General features: G+C 37.9%; 2 protein-coding genes across 3 annotated transcripts; both read left to right on the top strand.

The window, feature by feature from the left end:
* Positions 1 to 1,752: 1,752 nt before the first annotated feature.
* On the top strand, positions 1,753 to 3,161 carry LOC132176120 (uncharacterized). Its single transcript, XM_059588247.1, has 2 exons — positions 1,753 to 3,002; positions 3,074 to 3,161. The coding sequence occupies exon 1, from the start codon at positions 2,344 to 2,346 to the stop codon at positions 2,857 to 2,859; it is 516 nt and encodes a 171-aa protein (XP_059444230.1). The 5' UTR covers positions 1,753 to 2,343; the 3' UTR covers positions 2,860 to 3,002; positions 3,074 to 3,161.
* A 4,576-nt stretch (positions 3,162 to 7,737) lies between these two features.
* Positions 7,738 to 12,767, top strand: LOC132174892 (receptor-like protein 15). 2 transcript variants are annotated; one of them, XM_059586629.1, is made up of 7 exons: positions 7,738 to 7,943; positions 8,987 to 9,024; positions 9,100 to 9,141; positions 9,254 to 9,471; positions 10,721 to 11,330; positions 11,636 to 12,142; positions 12,224 to 12,767. In XM_059586629.1, the coding sequence occupies exons 1-7, from the start codon at positions 7,774 to 7,776 to the stop codon at positions 12,334 to 12,336; spliced, it is 1,698 nt and encodes a 565-aa protein (XP_059442612.1). In that variant the 5' UTR covers positions 7,738 to 7,773; the 3' UTR covers positions 12,337 to 12,767. The 2 variants fall into 2 exon arrangements, with proteins under 2 accessions (XP_059442612.1, XP_059442610.1); XM_059586627.1 differs by having other exon boundaries at positions 7,739 to 7,943; positions 8,987 to 9,141.
* Positions 12,768 to 24,859: the final 12,092 nt, after the last annotated feature.

The raw sequence follows: 24,859 nt of genomic DNA, 5'->3' as shown, positions 1-24,859 counted from the left end.
TTGATTTCGAGGACACTACGTGTCACCAGCTAAGTGGTTGAGTGTGCGACTGCCACGTGTTGACGTTTGCATGGTTCGACGAAGCACGGCTTTTGAGGGTATTTAAACCGGTGGAAGCCTAGGGTTATGCGTTGAGCCATTTCCCTATGCCTCCACTCGATTTCCTATCACCCACCGTACCTATTTAAGCCTTTCGTCCTCTCCATTTCTCCACTTCTCCATTTTTGTCTTCCTTGAGTTCTTTGCAAGTCCTTTTTTGCGAAGCTCTATTACTCTTTTTCTTCGACCTTCTTCACTGGCTTGCCTTCACCTGCATAACTTTCTTCAATATTACTTTTTAATAGTAATATTTTTTAGGGTTTCAATTGATCGAATCCCTTCTATTGAGCCTTTCGTTAGTTCGAATAGTCCTGTTCTTCGATATCTGAATTTCCTTCTTCCACTTATCGAACTTGCGGTTGACCACCTCTGATTTAGCGTTTCCCATTTGCTGATTCATGGTGGTTATCTGTGCATCCCTCGGTTACTAGTCTCAAACCTTCTATATCTAATGGCTCTAAACGATGGGACGGACTCCGACGGACTGGGCGAGGCATACCTGGCCCTTTGGCACTCAAGTCTAACGTCAGCCGATGAAGATCGGATCAGAAGGAGTTGCTTTATTCCAGCCTCGGTCAACCTACATTTTGATGAAACGCAAACTGGGGCGATTGTCAGGACCAAGGAGAACGAGGTCTGCCTCTACTAGACCATGTTTAGAACATGGCTTTGACAGCCTTTTCCGAGCATTATCCCGGAATAGTTGAGTCAGCTCAACCTTGCTCCTCATCAGATAACGTTGAGCGGTTGAAGGTACTTTTTCTCTTGTGTGGTCTTTTGGTCGCGTGTTCTCAGTGAGGAAAACCTTCGTACTATTCGGGAGTTCCTTGTAGTTTATCGGCTCACCAAAAACCCTAAATCCGACTTCATCTTTACTTTCCAAGTTGGAAAGAAGGTAAAGTTTGTTCACATGAGCCCTACCTTTTCTAACAACGAAAAAATGGAAGAACTCGTTCTTCTTTGTTTCGAGAAACTCGGTGTTCTTGCTTTCTGAAGCAGTATAGTGTCTGAGGATCCCTCGAGACACCAGCGTACCATCTACCAAACGTAAAATCTCCTTTTGCTCATTCACTTTTTTTTTTTTTTTTTGGTGCCTTCACTTTGTACCTCTGAATTACCATGCGATTTGACAAGCCCCCCTGAACCTCAAAACCTTTCAATTTGAACACCTGAACTTTTAATTGCAGTCAATTTACCCCTCTCCGTCAATTTTTGCGGTTAAAACCCCTAAAAAGACAAGATTACCCTTCAATTTCCTTTTTATTAAAAAAAAAAAATTGAAAAAAGGGTCACAAGGTGGCCCAACCGTGGGTCACCTTGTGATTTTTTATTTTTTTATAATTTTTAATTTTAAATTAAAGGTAAATTTGAAATTTTATAAAAAGTCAGGGGTATAAACGCCATTGTCTCACTTTTAATGTTTAAAATTTGATGGAGATGTTCAAATTGACTGTAATTGAAAGTTTATGGCTTCAAATTGAGAGGTTTTGAAGTTCGGGGGAACTTGTCAAATCGCGGGTAGTTCAATGGTCTAAAGTGAAGTTACCATTTTTTTTTTTTTTTTTAATCCTTCTTTATACTTTTTGCAGGACAAAAATGCCCTGAGCTGACCAACGGGGAGCAAAATTGGGTGGATAGAGTTTTGGCCCTCGCTCAAGCGGAGGAGAATGAGAAGCAAATGAACATCGACTTCCTGGTCACTAGTTCCAGCTTGGAGAAGTATCTAGGGTACCCCCAACTGGTCTGTTTAGAAATGTTGCCCAGTCGAAGAAGAAGTCCACTGTCGAGACTTCGAGGAGGGCAGTTGTCAATCCTTCGAGAGAGACGAGAAAGGCAAAGGCGTAGTGGCGGAGCCTCCAAGGAGAAATGTTGCTAACAAAGGCAGAAGCAAAATGGCCGAACCTACTCCTCAGCCGCCTACGCGGAGGGTGGAACCCGCGGCCCCAAAACTAAAAGTAGGTTCCCCTTAGAAAACTGGGCAGGTCGAGAAACGCAGGGATCAAGTTACTGAAGACTTCGAGGAATCTCCCTTGAAGAGGAGGTCCGAGGTTGGCTCGGGAGCTGGGAGGTCTGCACCCTTCTGAATGCTTTCGCTCAGGTTATCAGTGAATCAACGAAGAATTTTTGGCACCAAAGGTTCAAACCGTGGAGAATTATGAGGCTACTCTCGGGATTAAACCTGCGAAGCCGCTGCAGGTTCAACCACTCGCAATTGTGCCTATTTCAGCTGTTCCTAGGGAACCCATGACTCCTTCGGCCTACGGTTCTGACGAGGAGTCTCCAGCGGATGTGGAGAGCATCCTTAAGCAAATTGCTGCCCATATGCCCAGAAGTTCAGAAGCTTTGGCGGAGGACGCTATCATTATTGAGAGTGATGTCGTGGCAACTCCAGCTCCAGTGAAGATTTCTAAGTCTAGAAGTCCCTCGGTGGCCCCCGAGGTTAACGGCGCCGAGGTCAATCCGCCTCCATCACTCCTTTGTACTAAAGTCGAACCTGCCTTTGATCCGAAGAAAAGGGCTGAAAACACCATGGGGGCCGAGAATACCAAGAAGATGTCTCGTCAACCCCAGGCTAGATCTTACTCCGATGAGTTGCTTCGTCAAACTGAGGTTAACCTTCAAGCTGGAAAGACGCTGGTCCAAACCGAGGAGGTTCCTCATTTGACCGAGGAGCGTGCTCATGTTTCGGCATCAAGCCATTCTGCCGAGGCTTCTCAGCCGGCAGGTTCCTCAGGGAACGCAAACACCTCTACCAGTTAGTCCCCCTCTCTGAGTTGGGCAGGGGATTGCTGGGGAATCCTTTTAGTGCCTTAGTAAATTTGATTCCCTGGAATTTCCTGCGGGGTGTTGGCAGAAAGAGCCCCGACAAAGTGATGGAGTAGATCTTGTTTTACCAACTGGTGGTAAGTGCTTCTGACTCTATTCCTTGGTTTCTTCTTTTTGTAACTTGGCTAATTACACTCGTCTTTTGAAGAACATTATGAAGTCAATTTGCCTCTATTGCGACTTTTGGAACTACCTTCAGAACTCGGCTTCGGAGACCAAGAATTTGCATAAAAAGTTGGAGGAGTCCGAGGCTGAAAATGCTCGGTTGAGAGGACTCATGGCTCAACAGGACAACAAACTTCTCCTCTCGGGTCAGCGGCAGTCACTTCTAGAATCCCAAGCTTCCGAGGCCAATTCTCAGATTCAGAACTTGAAGGCTCAACTGATGGCCTTCAAGGAGAATTCTGAGAAACTTGAAGAAGATCACTCGATTATCAAGGAGGATTTGAAAAAGCTGGAAGAGAAACTCACCATAGTTGATCTACAGTGTACCTTCTTGTCGGAACAGCTTCAAGAAGCCCAAGGTGAAGCCTCGGTTCAGCGTTTGAAGGCCAAGAAGTCTGCTGCAAAATAGAAGGCTCCTGAGACGAAGGCAGTGGGAGCTAAAGAGAAGTTCAAGTGTGTGAAGAGGCAGCTTCGCCATTACAAGGAAAAGGCACGGAATTACAATTGGCAGTTGTCCTTCATAGCTTGGGCTAGAGACCAAGGCTGGGCTCAAGGGTATGCTGTGGGCTTCAAGACCTTTCAAGACCTTTCAAGACCTAGCCTTCAACCCTTCTGCACAAATCAACATCGACCTGGTTTCTCCCAACGCATTTCCTCCTGAAGTTGAGGCAATAGAAGAGCTTATCCACATCGGTCAGGAGCAGATGCCAGATGCTCAGGGCATCACTGAATTCAGTATCTGACCTGTCGAAGAAGCCTTGGAACATACTATAACTTCGGTTAGTGTTGGGGTTCCTAAACCTCGAAATCACTATAGGTTCAACTTCCTCGCTATTAGTCTGCACATTTTTTATTGTTTGATTGAAATCTTCTATAGCCTTCTTTGCACTACGGATCAATTGGGCTCTCCAAAAACCATAACCAAATCTTCCTTCCTGTTGTTGCCACAAATTCTACCTCTTCTTCCTTGTCCAATTTCTTCATAAGCACTTCGAGGATTTGCGTAAAGTCATCATCTTCACTTGGAATTTTCTTACTTCCTATCACAATTCCCCTAAACATCATTTGAAGATGGATATCGCCATAAAATATGACAAGTGGTCTCCACATCCAATCTTTTTTCTTGTAAAAAATAAATTCGCCTTGGTTGGCAATAAATTATTGCAGGCCTTCTAAAGAAAAAATTTCATCGTACTTGGGACATTTAAATTCTAGATTGTCTTCCACACTTTGCTACAGACATCAACAGTGGTGCTTTCACCAGCAGCTTGCACAAAACGACTTTTCTCTAGATGATATGCACTTTTAACCGAAAATTCCCCGTTTTACATACCAATTTAAATTAACTGATCAATTTGTCGAAAGGGGCTTATAGCCATGCTACATATCCTCTCTCATGGATAAGACGCACTTTCCACCATCTTGTTTCTTCATCAATAAGCTTGTGAACTCGTGCCTCTTTATCTAGGATCCTCACAAGAGATTGAACTGCGTATGAGGATAGACTTGGGAGCCATTTGTCATCCCAAATTTTTTTGCTGGACCCATGACATTTAGAAGGGAGCTATAACTTAATTTGAATGAAAACTGTCATTTTAAAATTAAGATGGATTTTGTCGACTTTTAATTACTAGTTATTAATTAAATAATTAATATATTACATCTTAATATTTATGGTTTTTATCAATTCAATACACCAAAATTTAGTTTTATTTTTAATAAAAAGTTAACAATTTAATTAAGATTTTGAGAAAACGGGTTAATATGTATATATTTGAAAGTATAAGGGGAAAACTTTATTTTAAACCCCTGAATTATCACGCGATTTGACATACTCCCGAACTTTGAAACCTCTCAATTTGAACCCCTAAACTTTCATTTGCAATTAATTTGAACCCCTCTATCAACTTTTAAATGTTAAAAGTGATACAATGACATTTTATAAAATTTCTAATTTACCCTTAATTTCAAATTAATTTTTTTTAAAAAAAGAAATATTAGGAAAAATTACACTTTACCTCTCAAAGTTTAGAGTGATTTTCAATTTTACCTCCAATGTTTCCATTTTTGCAATGCACACCCCTAAACTTCTAAATTTTTACAATTCAACCATTCCGTCAGTCAAAAGCTGTTTTGACTGGCGGAAAAGTGATCATGTGACTCGCACGTGATCACTTTTGTAGTCCTCTTCCCAAAAATGCCCCCAACCACATTGTTCAACGACTCCAAATGCAACATTGGAGAATCTGGCCTGTGGAGCTTCATACTCGATTTGCTATGTTGTTGGTAGCAGGGAACCTCAACCTAAAAGCTTCGGGTATCCTTTATTACTCCTTATTGGGATATTCAGACTATCCCTATCCCTGCCCAATTGGGCATTCAGAGCTCCGTCAAAATAAAATTGCCACAACTTCTCTTTCTCTTCTTCTATTGCAAACGACATTGATCTGGGAAATGAGTTTCTAAGGGAGAAGGCAAAGGGTGGTTTGCTAAGTGATATGTGCTTGACCTTTCATTTCATTAATGGCTTTCTGAGTTACATAGAAAATCTCAAACTCCAAAAAAATGCAAAGCAATTGCTATGGTCAAAGCTGGCTTCTCAAACAGGTATTTGAGAAGCGGGAGTCAGGAAGGGCTGGCAATGGCAGCGTTTCGGGTGGTTTTAGAGAGAGCCCAAGCAAGACAGCCCGGGGAGAGCCAGAAAGCAAATGTGGCGACGAAGAGAAGGAGACAGAGGAAAAGCTTGAAGCTGAGGACTGGTGAAAAGAAGAGATAGAAGTGTTCAGATGACATGTTTCTTTTGTGTTTGGTTGCTTAGAAAATATGAAAGAAAAACAAGAAAGAAAGTTCTTTGGTAGGAAGATAGGATTCAGTGAAACGAAAACCCCAGAAAGAGGGAGAGCTGGGAAATGGTGGATGACTTGGGTTGGGGGAGTGTCGGTTGGGGGCATTTTGGGGAAGAAGACTATAAAAGTGACGTGGCTCGCACGTGACCAAAGGTATGGTCGAATTAAAAAAATTTAGAAGTTTGAAGGGGTATATTATAAAAATTGAAATATTAGAGATTGAATTAAAAATTGTTCTAATTTTTGAGGGGTAAAATGTAATTTTCTCAAAATATTATATAAAAAAAAAAAACAAAAAAAAAAAAAAGGACAAGGTGATGCATGTTTGGGCCATCTTGTATATTTTTAATAAAAAGAAAATTTAAGGGTAATTTTATGATGCATGGTTGGGCCATCTTGTATATTTTTAATAAAAAGAAAATTTAAGGGTAATTTTATCTTTTTTAGGGATGTCAATGCAGCCGGTTAAACTAACCGTTATAACCGCTAACCGCTAACCGTTTAACCGCCTAGCGGTTAGCGATTATTGGGTTTACTAACCATAACCGTTAACCGCTAACCGCCTTTTATATAATATATTTTTATAATTATAATTATAAAATTATTTATACATATAACATAATCACTTGATCATTAAATCACAATTTTTTTTAAAAAATAATTAAATCACAATTTGAGTATTAATATATTATCACTATAATTAATATGATTATATCATATAATCACTTGATCATTAAATCACAATTTTTTTAAAAATAATAATTAAATCACAATTTGAGTATTAATATATTATCACTATAATTTATATGATTATATCATATGATCAATTGATCATTAAATCATTTGATTATATAATAACAAATTATACATATATAATATGACATAACTCATAAGTATACCAATTCATACTAATACAACAATTAAATATCTAGAGACTTATTTCCAATGTATGTTATAAACTTATAAGTCTATATAAGTCTACATATGCATATGAATAATATAAATGTATAATATCAATATTTAATCATATGATTCAATGATAATTCAAATACTTTATTCTAGACTTCAAGTGAATCATATTATTAATGTACAATGATGATATGATTCGTATAATATCAAATTAAAGAATTGACATTGGATTAAACAATGACCAATGTGTTACTTATAAATACAATTTAAGTATTAATGTATTATCATTATATGTTATGACAGTTGTCTGAATTCTGAACTTTTTTTTATATGTTGTGTTGAATTTTTTTTTTTATATGTTGTTTTTTTTTTTAAAAAAAAAAAAAAAAAGTTAACCGGTTATGATTTAATATTTAAGGAAATTTTTTTAAAGCACAAGTAAATGTAAATTTTGGATCAAATATTTTTTATTTTTCAATATGGGCTCTTTTTATAGTAATTGAGCTCAAGAAGACACTAAAAATACAAAAAAAAAAAAAAAAAAAGAAAAAGAAAAATGAGGGTAAAAAAAAAAGTTCCAAAAATGCCAAAAAACCCCAAAAAAAAAGAAGCTAAAAAGGCCCGAAAAGCCATAAAGAAAGCTCAAAAAGCCAAAAAAACTAGCGGTTAATGAAATTTACTAACCGCTAAGGCGGTTACGGTTAGTGGTTATTACCAATAACCGCTAATCATAACCGCCTTCACACTCTTAATGGTTTTAAGTTTTAACTGTAAAAATTATGAGAATGGTTCAAATTGATTGCGATTAACAAATTTTAAAGTCCAAATTTACAAAGTTTGGAGCGTCAAATCGCGTGATAGTCAATTTTCAGAATGAAGTTTCTCCAAGTATAAATGTAGAACTACGAAAGCCCGAGAGAGAAAGAGAATGGATCGCGGACTGGTTGGGCTTTGCATCGAAGCGGCGTGCCGGAGCAGCGAGAGCGTGGAGAAGTGGCGGAGGCAGAGGCGGAGCCTCGAGCGCTTGCCCTCGCAGCTCGCCGACGCTCTCCTCCGCCGCCTCCTCGCCCGTCGCCTCCTCTTCCCTTCCTTGCTCGAGTACGTTCAATCAATTCATTTCCTATTTGGTTCCTTGGAAAAAGTAGGCAAATCAGAAAGAAAATCGGAATATTTGAATCGCACCGAAGGAATTGATCATGTGCTTGATTTTCTATGTTGATGTGCGTTTATCTGAACTTGATTTGTTCGTCGAGTTCTGTTTAGTTTGAAGATGTTTAAGAATCCTTTAATTACTCGTGAAATTTGCTGTGGCTTGATTAAGCTAAACGTAGGAAAGTAAAAAAGAAACCGGAATATTTGAATCGCACTGAAAGAGCGATAAGCTTTAACTTTTATTTTGATATGCGTTTATGGAAATCTAGCTAGTTCTTCGAGTTCTATTTAGTTCGAAGATATTAAAAATTCCCTAATATACGTGAAATTTTGAAAAAAATGAGCTCGATTAAGCTAAATGGGTTGTATTAGATCAGTTATGTCGAGACAAAATTTTTAGGACTTACAATAGCATCATTTTCTTTTCCCTGGTTTTCTTAGCAACCAAAAGGAGAGTGATTTACAGTAGTTGATTTATCATGTGCCAGAAACCAGTGTGGTTGCTATATATGTATCTCATTATTGAAGAATTGTTCATGAAATTATTGCATCTAACTGATGTAATTTGCTACGAAGCAGGATTGATATTTGCCAAAATGATCACTCAATGTGAGATATTTGATCAAATTATAGCTTGTGTGACAATATCTCAATTTGGTTGCTGAGAATCAAGGAAAACAAAGAATAGTGAGACTGCAACTTCAATCTTTTTAGAAGTTTTATACTCTATTAATACTTTTGAGACTTATTAGCCGGTTTCCGTTTGAGCTTAGTCTTTGCTAATTTTCTTTTTGGAAAAGTGAGACTGATTCTCTTTGACACTACAAACCAGGAAATGCATAGATTCCTGTAAGACCGGATTTTTTCCCCGTTTCTCTAAATCTTACTATCTTTCTCCTAGGACTAAATTATCTTCCTTTTATTTTATTTTATTTTATTTTTTCCTGTGTATCAGCTTAGTCTTTGCTAAACTAGATTTGTTCTTGCAGAGTTTTCAAACATAGTGCAGAGGAGATTTATCTCAGAGGTGAGAATTCCGTGAACGCGGAATGGATGGCATACTTGGGAGCCTTTCGTAACTTGCGCTCGTTGAATGTTGCAGATTGCCATAAAGTCACTAGTTCAGCCCTTTGGGCTATGACAGGTATTGTAATAACATACAATTATGAGGATTTTTCATTTTTCTTTTTTTTAAAAAAAATAAATGGAGTTGCAAAGAACTTCTTACCTTTGCCTAATGCTTTCTCTGGGTTTAGGGATGACTAGTTTAAAGGAGTTGGATCTTTCTAGATGCTTGAAGGTTACTGATGCTGGCATTAGGCATGTTACATCCATTTCAACGTTGGAAAAGTTATGCATATCAGAAACCAGTCTATCTGTTGATGGGATTCCACTTCTCTCTTCACTTAAAAACTTGTCTGTCTTGGACTTGGGTGGTTTACCAGTCACTGATCAGGCACTGTATTCACTCCAGGTACTTCATTTTGTTTTAATTGTGTTTTTTTTTTAATTTTTTCTCACTAAATAACATGATAAATAATTGTTTGTCTCGTCTTTTCTTCCTTTTGGACAATTACTTTGCCACATATGCCTGCTTCATTTCCCCTCTACCATTCTAAGCAGCGGGGATTGGTAGTTTGACACACCATGTTTTTGTTTAGCCTAAATGCCAATATGAACATCCAACATTCTTGATATAAATGTGTGAATATGAACTTCAGTGAACCGTGGCTTTCTTCTACAAGGAGCTGATGGGACATGATTAATGCATTCCAAAATCACTATGCTATTCGAATTTTTCTGAGTCAATACTGGATGGATCTCCTGGGCATGATTATTTGATTGGTGGATTACTTTCGTCTTAGGCATTTTGTGATCCTTGTTTATGCTGGCCTAAAAGTAAAGCCACAATGGTTATGCACATTTAATTTGGTTTAAATTGGTGCTGATTTATGAGATAGTTCAAACGTGTATGGGGCATTGGAATTCCATTATCAACTTTCACTTGCAATGCAAATTTCTCAACTTAGAGAATCTGTAATCCGATGTTTGGATGAGGGATTTTTAGGTGGAATTTCACTTAAAGATAGAATTGATGAATTTTAAACAGTGATCCCCTTGTTTGGCTCAACAAAAGAAATATTTCAATAATTTCCTGAATCTTTCCCTTGGGATTTTCAAGCATTTAAAGCCCTAGTTCAATTTTTATGGGTGGAGGTGTCATATGCAAACACAACTTATGAAAATGATTAACCGCTACGATGAGTATCACCACTCTCATGCAACCACCACTATCTTTCACACTGCCAATATCATTGTTGTTGCTCTCTTCCCCACCTTTGCCACTATTGCCAACATTACCAACATCACCATCATTACCATCCTTATATCACCACCATTACTTTCATGCTACCACAATACCGTTGTTGCTGCCACCTTCTTGCAGACATTACCACCACCTTCACCTTCACCACTACTATCATTATATCCATCCAACCACCATAACATGTTACCACCATTATTACCATCGTTGTCACTGCCAATAATGCTCTAATTTCTTAATTTGCTCTAATTTTTTAAATTTTAAATCTACTTATCCAAATAATGAAAATTTAAGTTGATTGTGATTTTAGTCCCTTCAATCTAAATGCTTCATTTTGAAAATTTTAAGTATTGCTTGAATTATTTATACAAACACAATCTTATGGTTTTTGTCTTTTTAGGTACTCACGAAACTACAGTACCTTGATCTTTGGGGGAGTAAAGTATCTAACAACGGTACTGCTGTTCTCCAAAAGTTCTCCAAGCTGAGCTTCCTTAATATAGCTTGGACTAACATCACAGAGTTACCAAATTTGTCATCTATTGAATGCCTAAACATGAGTAATTGTACCATTAACACAATACTTGAAGGGGATGGAGGTAAAGCTCCTTTAACAAAGCTTATCCTCTCTGGAGCTACATTCATAAATGAGGCTGAGGCCTTACTATATTGTGAGACAAGTTTCCTATCCTTTTTGGATGTATCCAACTCTTCCCTTCAAAGATTCTGCTTCTTGCCTCTAATGAAAGCACTGAAACATTTGGATCTCAGCTCTAGTGCGATGAGAGATGATTTAGTTGAGAACGTTGCATGTATAGGAGCGGATTTGAGATATCTAAATCTCAGCAACACAAGAGTCAGCTCTGCTGGAGTTGAGATTTTAACTGGACATGTTCCTAATCTGGAAATTCTATCATTATCCTGCACACCAGTTGATGACATTGCTGTCTTGTCTATAAGCAAACTGCCTTCAGTGAAGGTTGTCGACTTAAGCAATACCAATGTTAAAGGTACTCTCTCTCTCTCAGCATGCATACTACCTCCCTTGTAATCTACCAGCAATTCTCAAGGTTCCTCATTTTTGTGATAATTGATGAGTTAAGGATTTCTTTTATTGGCTGGGAGACTTGTTGGAGGTCCTACCAATTAAAACTTTCAATAGCTGTCAATTATGTGGAATGTAATAAATTATATAAATACGTGTGCTTTGATATATATATATATATATAATGTAATCTCATGTTCTTGTATAACTTGATATTTATTTCAGTTTGTTATAATTGTAACCATGTAAAAGTTCTTTCTTGACTCTCAGGTTTCATTCGCCAGGTAGGTGCTGAGCCAGACTCGGTTCTGTCACTAGAAGCACTAGAAAGTCTCAAGCATTTGGAAAAGTTGAAAATGGAGCAGACTCGTGTCAGGGATGACGCTCTAAAACCTTTATCAAGCTTCCAAGAGTTGAGAGATCTCTCTCTCAGAAGCACTTTCCTTACAGATGTCTCCCTGCACTACTTGTCATCTCTCCCAAAGCTAATAAATCTCAGCTTTCGTGATGCTGTGTTGACAGACTCTGGGCTTATTTCATTCAATCCCTCAGCCACACTAAAATTGCTGGATCTCAGAGGTTGTTGGCTCCTGACTAGGGATGCTATTTTGTCATTCTGCAGAAATTATCCTCAAATTGAAGTAAGGCATGAACTTGCACATATCATTCCAAAAGACAAATTTGGATCTAGTCGTCCATCTCCATCACGATCAACTTCACGGACCTTGTGGGTGAACCAGCAGCAGGGGAATATACCCATCTCTTCATATTTTGAAGGTAAGACTTGTATTCGATATTTTTCGAGCTGCAGCATCTTATTACTGTCCTTAGTTTTCATTCTCAATTGTTTTGAAATAGATCAAAGGCTGAAGTATAGCAGAGAGGAGCTACTTGCACTGCAGTATTCGTCTCTGTATCTTGTATCCCCTCTTGACAGAGGCATTACAACTTCCCAGGAGGAACTGAATTAACCAGGGATGCTTTAAAATCTTTATTTATACATGACAATGAGAGCTGTTTTTCTTTTCCTTTAGATTTTTGTGTTCAGTTTTGGGTTTCTCTGTTACTAGGGAAAATGAAATTGGGGTGGATGAGTGTAATATTACTCTAACTAAACATCTTGCCGTTTATTTGTCAAGTTGTAGAACTTTAGTGTCGGTTGGAAACAACTATAGTTAGGTAAGGAGAGGACTCAAAAGAGAGAAGTACTTAGATTTTCTTTTACACATCGGTACATCAGTCTTTTATGGAAGAGTGGATGACTACAAACATAATACAATTTTTTTAAAGGGTTAAATACTTTATTTACCCTTGGGTTTTTACAACTTTATTTTTTTTACTCTTAGGGTTTATTTTTGATCACCTGTGGTTTGCCTAAAAACCGAAATGGTCCTTCCATTCATCTGCCGTTAGTAGACTTATGAAAATCCACGTCACTGACTTGAGGGCCAATTACATTTCGACATGTGTCCTAATTGCCAAATCATCAAATATGATTGGATTTACACTATTGCCACGTAATAAATTTTTTTTTTTATAAGTAATAAATTAAAATACTGGAATGTATATATATTTTACAACTAAACCCTTCAAGCCTCCACCACTCCTTCCTTCCTCAACGGCGTTCCTCCTCCTTCCTCAACCCACTGTTCTTCCCCAATCTGACCAACCTACCGATCTTCTCCAAGCCGAAGAACCCACGTCTCCACCTGCTTCTCCTTCATCAACGGCTGCCAATAATCCGTTGAGGGGCATACAATAACAGTAATTAAGAATCTTCGTATATGTGGTGACTGCCATTCTGCTATTAAGCTTATAGCAAAGATTGTTGGGCGGGAGATCACTCATCACTGTAAGAGATTCTAGTTGCTTTCATCACTTCAGGGATGGCATTTGTTTTTGTGGGGATTATTGGTAGTGCTACTCATGGGTTGTGGGATAAACTATGTGAAATTGTTTTGGGGGGGGGGCATTCATGAGTTGGTGTCCTTGAGGAACTGAAGCAACAGCTAGATGAGAGTCTCCGAGACCGGGGGGGCAGAACTTGGCGGTGGAGAGGGGAAATGCTGTCATGACGAGGTTGATGAAGGAGAAGGAGGTGGAAACGTGGCTTCTTCGGCTTGGGGAAGATCGGTGGGTTGGCCAGAGAGTGAGTTAGTCGGATTGGGGAAGAACGGTGGGTTGGGGAAGGAGGTGGAACGCTATTGAGAAGAAGGAGGGCGAGGCTTGAAGGGTTTAGGTCTACTAACGGCAGATGGATGGAAGGACCATCGCGGTCTTTAGGCAAACCACATGGACCTCCTGTAATCAAAAGTAAATCCTAGGGGTCAAAAAATAAAATTGTGAAACCACAGGGATGAATAAGATATTGAGTTAACTACTTTTTTAGTACCTCGGTTTCACTTCCCCCCATGTTTGTAAAACAACAAAATCTGATACTTGACCTATGAGAAATAGCAAAATCAATACCTCCATTTTTTCCATCATTCTAAATTGACGGAAATCTACGTCATCAACACGTGTCACTCGGTAAGCCCGACATCTGTCCTGGTTACATGTTGAACTTGATTTCTCCTAACCTTCTTGCCACATCATCCATTCTCATTCCTCATCTTCTTCAAACCCGACCTCCCTACCCATTTACCCCTAAAATCACATGAACCCTAGAATGCTACATAGTTATTTCGTCCGCTACAACCTGAATCGAGCTTAAATCAGACTCGTGTCGCAATATTACTAGATATGACCTGGATTTCTGTCAATTTAGATTGACAAAAAAAATGGAGGTATCGATTTTGCTATTTCTCATAGGTCAGATATCAGATTTTGCTGTTTTGCAAACATATAGGGAAAAAAAAATAAAAAAGTGTAAACTGAGGTATTAATAAAGTAGTTAACCCTAAGATATTTAACCCTTTTTTAAAACGTACAACAATTAGAAATACCAGTGTCAAAAAGACACAAGTACCAAAAAACTTAACAAAAAGACATACTACAAATTCCCAAAAAAGCTAGCAAAAGCTTTCATATACGTATAATCACAAAGATCATTTTGTTTCTTCTCTTGGCATATGGCATGTTAATCTGCTCATGTATCCATCATGTTTCTCGATGTCTTTATTATTGCTGCTAGCTGTCAAAACTCATGTTTGCTTTTTGTCGACTGAGTATGAGCTGATAAATTCTTTAGAACTGTTGATAGATTTTCTTTTTACAAAGACTCACCAAACTTTTCGTATGTTCTTCAATCCTCTGTACTATTGATTAAATGCCATTTTTCGTCTAGAGGGGGTGAAGAAATAGGACTTTGATTATCATTTAGTAGACGTCGGTTTCTATGTCATCTACCAACAACTCTAATTCATATGGTAAATCAATATTTTTTCTTGTTATCATATCCTCAAGTAATTTTTCTACTTGTCCGGCTTGCTCTGGACTTTGAGAAAAATCAATTCAGTAACAAACAACCTTTTACGATCTGTTGCCATGAATTTTTTAAAGGGTGACTCTCTAATTTCTTTAGCTTGATCAGAGAGGATAACTAAGCTTTGAGCCCAATAATCGATGTCTTCTACATAGGCAAGGGCTAGAGAATTTTTCATTCTTTCTTCATTGAACTCTTCTTCTCTTGTGGGTTTTAAGTACCATATCTAATATGGCCAGAAAAAGTTTTCTCTAACTCCCCATCCATCTGAACTTGTTATCCATAAGGTGAAGTATTTTCCCCACTTCAAATTTCTCACTAGATAAGAAAGTAATGTCTTATCATAACAGGAAAAAGGAAAATTCCACCACTGATTCACTGATAGGGGTTGAAAAATCACTTGATTAGCACTATTCCCCATTCAATATCTTCAGCAAACCAATCTTCATAATTAATGAGAATTGTCAACTTCGGAATCCCTTCATGGAGAATGATCTTTTGATGTGTTGACGTGGGTGCCTTGACCCATCAAGCTTTGAGTGGCCCCAAAGTTTTGTCCTACTCTAAGAAGGAAAGGCTTGCTTGTCCTTATGCTACATGGTATCCCAGTCTCACTTGTAGAAGGAAAACAAAAGACCTACGTGTAGTAGGTTATTCCACCGCCTATCACTCCTATATAAGGAGCCTTTATGAAACCTTTGGAGATTAAGCACACAGAGCCGCACTTCAAGAGTTGGTTGCTGGGAGTTAATGCATGTGGCGCAGCTTCTTATGGTTTTTTCCAGCAACGTGGAAAATCAAAGAGAGCCATTCTTCTTGGTTTTTAGTCGTGCTGTACGGAGTATGGGCAGCAAAGAAAACAAGAGAAAAACAGCCGCACAGTGAGGGAGAAAAATAGAAGAGACCAACAGCCATCGTATCCCAGCAAAAGAAGAAGAGTTTGTATTCCTGTCTTTTGTTTTCTCCTTTTGAGAATAATCTATATTGTGTGATAGTGAGATTTGGGTGTATTGGGGTTTTGGGTCTGAGTGATTTTTTTTTTTCTCTACTATATTTTTGTACTCCATATTTCATAGTGAATTTCTTCGTGATCGCCTCCGCCAGTGGACGTACCTCACATTGAGGGAACCACTTAAATCTTGGTATTGTCTTGTGTGTGATTGTTCTCACCTTATTTAGCAGTAATTGTGATCGTGGTTTTTGCACAACAAGTGGTATTAGAGCTTAGGTTCGAGAAATCAAATTGACGGTAGATATGGCGAGTACCAAGTTTGAAGTGGAGAAGTTTAATGGGAAGAATAATTTCTCTCTTTGGCAGAGAAGGAAGAAGGATTTTCTGATTCAGCAAGGAGTTCACAAGGCATTATTGGGAAAGGCGAAGAAACCTGAGAAGATGGAGAATTATGTTTGGAAAGAGATGGATGCGAAGGCTGCTAGTGCGATCCGTCTTAATTTGTCAGATGAAGTCATTCACAATGTGATTGATGAAGAAAAGGCATAATCAATTTGGCAGAAATTGGAGAGTTTGTATATGGCGAAGAATTTGACGAATAAGCTGTACGTGAAGAAGTAGCTATATGGTTTACAGAAGGAGGAAAATATAGATCTGCTAGAGCACCTCAACAAGTTCAACATGTTGAATACACAATTGTTGAATTTTGCAGTGAAGATTGGAGAAGAAGATAAAGCGATACTTCTGTTGGCATCGCTTCTCCCTTCTTATGATTACCTGGTTACAACATTGTTATATGGGAAAGAGACTCTGGCGTTTGAAGAGGTAACAAGATCTCTCTTGTCACATGAGACGCGAAGAAAACCTGTCAATGATCATGCTGATGGGCTTGTGGCACGGTTTGAGCCAAAGCGCGGAAGAGATAAGTTTAAGGGGAAGAATGGCAGAGGTAAGCAGTATCGGTCTATGTCACGATCGGCATAGAGTGGAGAATCTCGGTCAGATGCAAAAGATGTGGAGTGCTATTATTGTCATAAGAAAGGGCACTACAAAAAATTTTGCAGGCTGATGAAACAAGATCTTGAAGATAAGAAGAGACAAGGTTTCGGAGATTCAGTCAATGTGGCCGATGGTGAGTCTGATGACAACGAGGTTAGCGCAGATGTTCTTTTAGTTTCCTCAGGTAAAAATTCTCTCATAGACTCTTGGGTTTTGGATTCTAGTTGTTCATATCATATGTGTCCGAATAGGTAGTGGTTCGACACATTTAAATCCTGTAATGCGGGTACAGTGCTAATGGGCAATGATGCTAGGTGTAAGGCCATTCGACTAGGTACCATAAAAGTCAGGATGTTTGATGGGATTGTCAGGATACTCACTAATGTTAGATATGTTCCCGACCTTAAGAAAAATTTGATCTCATTAGGCACATTAGATTCTTTGGGCTATGGTTATTCAGCCAAAGATGGAGTTATGAAAATAACTAAAGGTGCTATGGTGATAATGAAAGGCAAGAAAATTGGCAATTTGTATAAGTTACTCGGGGACACAGTTACAGGTGGAGCTGCAGTGTCCACCTCAGCAGAACCAAATGATGATAACACAGTTTTGTGGCATATGCGGCTTGGTCATTTAGGCGAGCGTAGTATGTTTGAGCTTCACAAGAGGAATTTGTTAAAAGGTGTGAAGTCATGTAAATTGGGTTTCTGCAAGTACTGTCTATATGGGAAGCAACGAAGAGTCAGCTTTAAGGTGGCATCTCATACTAGCAAAGGTGTTCTCGACTATGTTCACTCAGATGTTTGGGGACCAGTGGCGGTGCCATCAAACGGAGGTGCAAATTATTTTGTCAGTTTTTTTGATGATTTCTCAAGAAAGGCCTGGGTGTATTTTATGAAGCACAAGTCAAAGGTTTTCACCATCTTCAAGCAGTGGAAGGCGCAGGTGGAAAATCAGACTGGAAGAAGAGTAAAGTATCTGAGATCCGACAATGGGTTAGAGTACAAAGACACTGCATTCTTGGAATTTTGCAAAACAGAAGGCATTACTCGTCACTTCACAGTGAGAGGGACTCCACAGCAAAACGGAGTTGTCGAAAGGATGAACAGAACATTGTTGGAAAAGGCGAGATGTATGAGGTTAAGTGAAGGATTGCCAAAGAGTTTCTGGGCTGAGGCAGTTAATTATGCATGCTTCATCACCAACCGATCTCCAGCCGCTGGGATTGACTTCAAGATTCCAGAGGAAGTATGGTCAGGTAAACCGGTTGATTATTCTATGTTAAGAATATTTGGTTGTTCGACATACGTTCATGTGCAGAGTGGAGAACGATCGAAATTAGATTCAAAGTCAAGAAAATGTATTTGTCTTGGTTTGGAATCTGGTGTTAAAGGCTATTGGCTCTGGGATCCAGTCTCAAAGAAGAAGATTGTTAGTAGAGACGTGGTATTTGATGAGGCCTATATGTTAAGAAAGGGTGAGAGTGAAGCATCGACTGAGAGCCAGAATGGGAAACAGGTCGTGGAGGTGGAGCTTGATGAATAGTGTTCACTCAAGGACATATGTGATGACGAAGAATCGTCAAGAGATTCAGAGCACCGAGAAGAGCCTTATTCTTTAGCAAGAGGCAGAGAGAAACGTGATCGAAAAGCACGGGAGAGGTATGGATTTGAGGACATGGTTTCATTTGCTCTGACAGCTGCTAGTGGAGTCTCATCGTCTGTTTAGAATGGCATGTCGACAGAGGTGGAGTTACTACAGAAAGGTAAAGCTTGGGAATCGACAAAATTGCTCAAGGCAAAGAAGGCTAAAGGGTGGAGATGGGTCTACAGAAAGAAAGAGCCAACAGAGAAAGTTGTGTGGCCAAGAGGACTGGCAGAGAAGCATGGTAGTCTGTCTAAACCAGGTCCTATACTCAAGTTCAAGAGGAGCTTGGACTTGAGTGTCACTTGTGGAATGTGATAGCCCTTAAGGGCTTGGGCGGAGGCATCAGAAGGAGATTCGTATTATTGTGACTTGATGGGTTTCAAGTCAAGGTGGAGATTGTTGACGTGGGTGCCTTGACCCATCAAGCTTTGAGTGGGCCCCAAGGTTTTGTCCTTCTCTAAGAAGGAAAGGCTTGCTTGTCCTTATGCTACATGGTATCCAAGTCCCACTTGTAGAAGGAAAACAAAAGACCTACGTGTAGTAGGTTATTCCACCACCTATCACTCCTATATAAGGAGCCTTTATGAAACCTTTGGAGATTAAGCACACAGAGCCGCACTTCAAGAGTTGGCTGCTGGGAGTTAATGCATGTGGCGCAGCTTCTTGTGGTTTTTTCCAGCAACGTGGAAAATCAAAGAGAGCCATTCTTCTTGGTTTTTAGTCGTGCCGTACGGAGGATGGGCAGCAAAGAAAACAAGAGAGAAATAGCCGCATAGTGAGGGAGAAAAATAGAAGAGACCAACCGCCATCGTATCCCAGTAAAAGAAGAAGAGTTTGTATTCCTGTCTTTTGTTTTCTCCTTTTGAGAATAATCTCTATTGTGTGATAGTGAGATTTGGGTGTATTGGGATTTTGGGTCTGAGTGATTTTTTTTTTCTCTACTATATTTTTGTACTCCATCTTTCATAGTGAATTTCTTCGTGATCGCCTCCGCCAGTAGACGTACCTCACATTGAGGGAACCACTTAAATCTTGGTGTTGTTTTGTGTGTGATTGTTCTTACTTTATTTAGCCGTAATTGTGATCGTGGTTTTTGCACAACATGATGACTGCAGGTTAAGAATTTTTTGTTCTTCAAGCTTTTCTTGAACTATTTGAAGAACATCATGTGGAAGTAAGCATTTTGCCTTTTCAAACAAAAAGATTCTTCTGAATTTTTAAAGCTTTGGATCTAAAATCTCAATGTCCATAATATTAATTATACAAAAAAAAAAAAAAAGTATATGAAAACTTTTTTCTTCGTCCCATCTCATATGTTTGAGGAGATTGACATACAGATTTTTGAATTTTCCCACCTTTGTTTTTCAGTCAGATATTTTTTCTGCCAAACAACTCATATGCTTTCTGAATTTCCCCTTTTTGTTTAAAATTTGGGATTTCCAAATGCCATTAAGTTCATTGTACATATCTCTGGAGATTCCAGAATTGTAAAAATCTTTAATATCTGAAAAGTCTTGTTTAGACTGTTCAAACATCGAGTAACCTTGTTTAGATTTTCCTTTATATGATCCCGTCAATTCCATAGAGTTAAAGAAAGCTTGTTTAGCTTCCTCCAGCATATTATACACCTTGTAACAGGCAACAGGCACCTTTGAAACCATTAATTTGGAAATGACACTGCTTCCATGATGTAAAGATTCCTGGTTGGAGACCTTTAAACACAACGTACACCTTTCTTAGGTGCTCATTTGAAGCTTTTAGAGCCTTTTTTGCTATAGTGATCCATTCTCCCTGTTTTGGGAGGGTTTATGGATTCCTGCAAAAAATTTAATTTCTATTAGTTGCTTGTTTAGCAGTTCCTCGGTTTTGGTTTTTGCTAAGATAATCTACAACAAAATTATTAGTACCATTTATAAATTCAACTTCAAAGAAGTATTTCACTATAGCATTGTACCATTTTAATCTTCTTCCTTCAATAATATTTCCTTTAATTGTCATAAAATCTTTAACAACTTTAGTATCTGTTCTGATAGTAAAGTTTTCGATCAAGGGCAACATACATACGAAAACTTTTTATTGAGAACTCAATAACTAAAAGTTCTTTTTTCAAATATGATATAATTCTGTTCATTTGATTTAAATTTTCCAGAGTTATAACCACATACTAATTCTTCTTTTTGGAATTTTTTAAGAATATAGTATTTTTTAGCTCTAATTCCTAAATGACATTGCTGTGTAGGATGTTCGTACTCAATCCATAATTTTTTTGGTAATGCTTTTAAAACACATCCCCAACAGTTATCAGACGCATTTGTTTTAAGGGTAAGTTTATCTCATTTTTTATTTGTTTTACCAATTCTGAATCATTTTTATTCCAATCAAATGTTTTCTTTTTTAGAGAGATTTTTTTTTTTTTTTTTTTTTTTATGAAATTTCTTCCATAATTAAGATTTCCTAAAAAATATTGCAATTGTTTTTTGTCTTCTAATTTTTCAGGAAATTCTCTGACTTTAGATATTACATGTTATTGTAGTTTTAAACACAATTGATTTAAAACTAATCCTAAAAATTCTATACATTCCTTTTCTACCTCGATTTTATTTGGGAAAAGGATTATTCGATTCCTTCGGAATTTTTCACAAATAATTTGAAGGTGGTATATCTTATGTTCTTCTATTGTTTTAAAAAACACAAGAATAGCATCTATGTATACCACATATGTAACACCCCTGTTTCAAGTGGTATGATATTGTCCGCTTTGGGCTAAGCCCGCATAGTTTTATTATTGGGTTTACTCTTAAAAGGCCTCATACTATTTAGAGAGAGTATATTCCATATAAGCACATCATATTTTCCATGCACAGACAATGTGGGACGTCACAATCACCCCCTCTTAGGACTCAGCGTCCTCGCTGGCGAACCCGATGGAGCTTGTACACGCTCCCCCATCTCAGGCTGGGCTATGGCTCTGATACCATATGTAACATACCTGCTCCAAGTGGTATGATATTGTCCTCTTTAGGACAAGCCCGCACGGTTTTATTATTTGGTTTACTCCTAAAAGGCCTCATACCATTTAGAGAGAGTATATTTCATATAAACACATCAACTTTCCATGCACAAGCAATGTAGAACGTCACAACACACAAATATTTAAGGTCTTTAAAAATTTTATCGATCCATATTTGAAATACTTGAGGAGCCTTATTAAGTCCGAAGAGCATAACATTCCAATGGAAATGTCCTCTAGGAGTACTAAAAAGCTAATAAGGCTTTAGACTCTTCCGTCAACTGTATTTGTCAGAATTCTGACTTACAATCAAACTTGCTAAATATCTTAGATCCTTTGGTATGATTAACCAAAACATATTTACGGAAGATAAAAATATCCATCAAATTGTATTGTTCATTAAGCCTCTTATAGTTGATTACCCTACAAGCTTTTCCCGTTTTAATCTCACTATGGTTTCTCACCATAAAAGCTTGGCTTGAATGAGGACCGTTTGTCTCTTCTATCAGCCTTTTATCAAGAAATTCTTTAATTTGGATATCAAATTCATCTATATCTTTTTTGGTATAGATAATGGGTTTAACTCTAATTATGACATTAGGATCTTTTAATTTTAAACTATAGAATCGAGAGCTTTTCGACCATAGTTTTAAAGGATCTTTACTAAAATTTTCTTCAAGAATTTTATAGATCCAATGCGACAAATCTAAAGTACAAATTGTTGGAATATGAGACTCACCACGCCTTGCTGGCGCGAAGTCTGACATGCATTTATACTTGCGTTGTTCAAGTATTGGGATATTAACCAACTCTTTTTTGAGTGTTAATGCAACATATGTCTATAATCATCCCTATGATTTCCTAACCATGAACTAATATATTCTATCTCATCATTATTATATGATGTCATTCTAGACTGCAATTGGTACCTAAAACTTCATGGTGCCTAAACCATATTCCCTAATGCCACAATACACCTAACTGGCAGAAAAATGAGTAATAATAAATATGGGTTTTGAAGCAAATACATGCATATGGGTTTTACTTCAACTAGAAATGTAACTACATATAATAACAATAAGGGAAAAGTACACTTTATCGCCCCAAAGTTTGAGCCGATTTTCAATTCCACCTCTAATGTTTCAATTTTTGCAATGCCCCCCCTCAAAATAAAGTTTAAAATTTTTTCAATTTCGTCTCTCCGTTTGTCGCTACTGTCTTATCTGACGAAACTATGATCATGTGACCCGTAGATTAGATAAGGAATTTGGAAGGAGCCCAGGAAAACGATTGGAGGCAAGATCAATATAAGGAGATTTGGCAACCCAGTGAAATTAACATCAATACGACCATTAAATGAATTGTTATGAAGACCAAGCACCGTAAAAATGGCAGGAGAATGAACTTTGATGAAGAAGATGGGGTTGAGGGCATTTTGGGGAAGAAATCAGAGTGATTGGTGATCACAGTTCCGTCAGATAAGACGGCAGCGACTAATGGAGAGGCGGAATTGAAAAAATTTTAAACTTTGAGGGGTTACATTGCAAAAATTGAAACATTGAGGTCGAATTAAAAATCGGCTCAAACTTTGGGGGTAAAGTGTACTTTTCTCTAATAATAATTAAGAAGATAAGAAACACAATAGAACAAGATAAACTGATATACATATATTTACTGTAAAATACAAATGTACCTTAAGGACTTGTTTACAGACTCTTGCAAGTAGTAATTTACAAAGACTTTGAGGTTTTTTAAAGGTGAAGTGGCTCCAATACCATTTACAGAAAAAACATTAAAAAAGAAAAAGAAAAAGAGAGGACTCAAAAGAGAAAAGTACGTAGGAAGAAGACGATTTTCTTTTACAAAATAAGTGCTAGAATAACTAGATGCCTTATACATCCTTACATCACTCTTTTCTGGAAGAGTGAGTGACTACAAAACACAATAAAATTTCCTAAGAACTTACAACAATTCAGAATATAAGTACCGAGAAGACACAAGTACCAAAAAACTTAACAAAAATACATACTAGAAATTCCCAAAAAGCTAGAAAAAGCTTTCATATATGTATAATCACAAAAGCAATTTTATTTATTCTCTTGGCAGGTCTGCTTCTTTAGCATTCTTAAGAGTATTAAAGCTTATTTTTGCAAATTTTTTCCCAATCATCGTTTTCTTGATGAGGAAAATCTTTTATCCACTTATAAACTCTATTATCTAGAAAATAGAGATTTTTGTCTAAATATTTTGTAGATGTTTGGGGTAGTCTTGTTAATTCATGGATTTATTTTTTCAATGAATTGATAAAGAGGAATGATTGGTATCAATACTTCCCCCATATTTTCTCATTGATAAATCATGAGAGCTTTCTTTCATGTCTACACCCATGGTTTTTATTCTTCTCCTAACTGTGTCTTGTAGATTATGATCATTATTTGAGATAAAATAATTTGGCTTAATGTTAAACCAAACTACTCCATTAACAAGATTAGATTGTCATTGGACTCTATGCACACTGCTACTTAGGCTAAAATTTGTCTCTAATGGCAGTGTCAAAGTTAATCTTGAAAGAACCTACATTAGGACGAGACCAAACTTCTTTAATAGTGAGAGAGGAGGTCTTCCAAGCCGTTGCATGATCCAGTGAGGTCTTTTTAATGGTGTTGGCCAATGTGATGATATCCGGAACTACTCCTTCATGTGCTGCTTTATTCCTAGTGAACCAGAGGAGATCATAGAGAATAGCAGATACAAATGAGAGTCAATTTAGGGAATGCCAAAGGTGGGATGAGGGAGAGTAATACCTTTGATCCAACTCGAGAGGGTAAGGGATGACCAAGCTATTGAGACAAGAGGCCAATAGGAGGATCTCCAAGCAACCCTAGCAAAACTGCACTTGAAGAAGAGATGGGGAAGGGAGTCTTCTTCAGAATTGCAAAGAGGACAAAGAGATTCAGAGGGAGGGATGGAGAAAACAACGTTCAACCTAGCTCTAGAGAGGACGATGTCCCATGCTATTTTCCAAAGAAAGAGATTAAATTATTAAACAACGTTCAACCTAGCTCTAGCATTCAACCTAAGTTTCCATAAATACTTCCAGGTTCTCGACTCAAGAGGGGAGGAAGCTGAGCTTGTTCTAGTACTGCTAGTTAACTTATAATCAGAGGTAGAGGAAAAGACACCATTTGAGGAAGGGGTCCAGAGAAACTCGAATTGAGGAAAAGGGCTAATTTTGATTTTCTGGATTTCCCTAACATTGGAAGGCTCAAACAGGGATAGAAGAAATGGGGTATTCCACGAAGCACTAGGGATGATACGGTTAAAAACCATCAAATTAGGGTGAGTGATAATGCTGAGGGGCAGAGGTGAGGGAGTGAAAGAAGGAAGAGTTGGAATCCAAAGGGAGTTCCAAATAGATAAAGATGAGTTTTTGTGGACTCTGTGGCGGGCACCTTGAGAAAT

This window comes from Corylus avellana, chromosome ca3 (genome assembly GCF_901000735.1).
Source record: "Corylus avellana chromosome ca3, CavTom2PMs-1.0".
Lineage (NCBI taxonomy): Eukaryota > Viridiplantae > Streptophyta > Magnoliopsida > Fagales > Betulaceae > Corylus > Corylus avellana.
Note: the sequence above shows the minus strand (reverse complement) of the source record. Positions and strands in the feature narration are given on the sequence as shown.

Excerpts from the sequence above, each read along its gene's own strand:
- LOC132176120 (XM_059588247.1), top strand. The coding sequence starts at position 2,344 with ATGACTCCTTCGGCCTACGGTTCTGACGAGGAGTCTCCAGCGGATGTG.
- LOC132174892 (XM_059586627.1), top strand. The coding sequence starts at position 7,774 with ATGGATCGCGGACTGGTTGGGCTTTGCATCGAAGCGGCGTGCCGGAGC. Across the intron at positions 9,142-9,253 it reads AGCCCTTTGGGCTATGACAG|GGATGACTAGTTTAAAGGAG; the intron begins GTATTGTAATAA and ends CTCTGGGTTTAG. Across the intron at positions 12,143-12,223 it reads CATCTCTTCATATTTTGAAG|ATCAAAGGCTGAAGTATAGC; the intron begins GTAAGACTTGTA and ends GTTTTGAAATAG.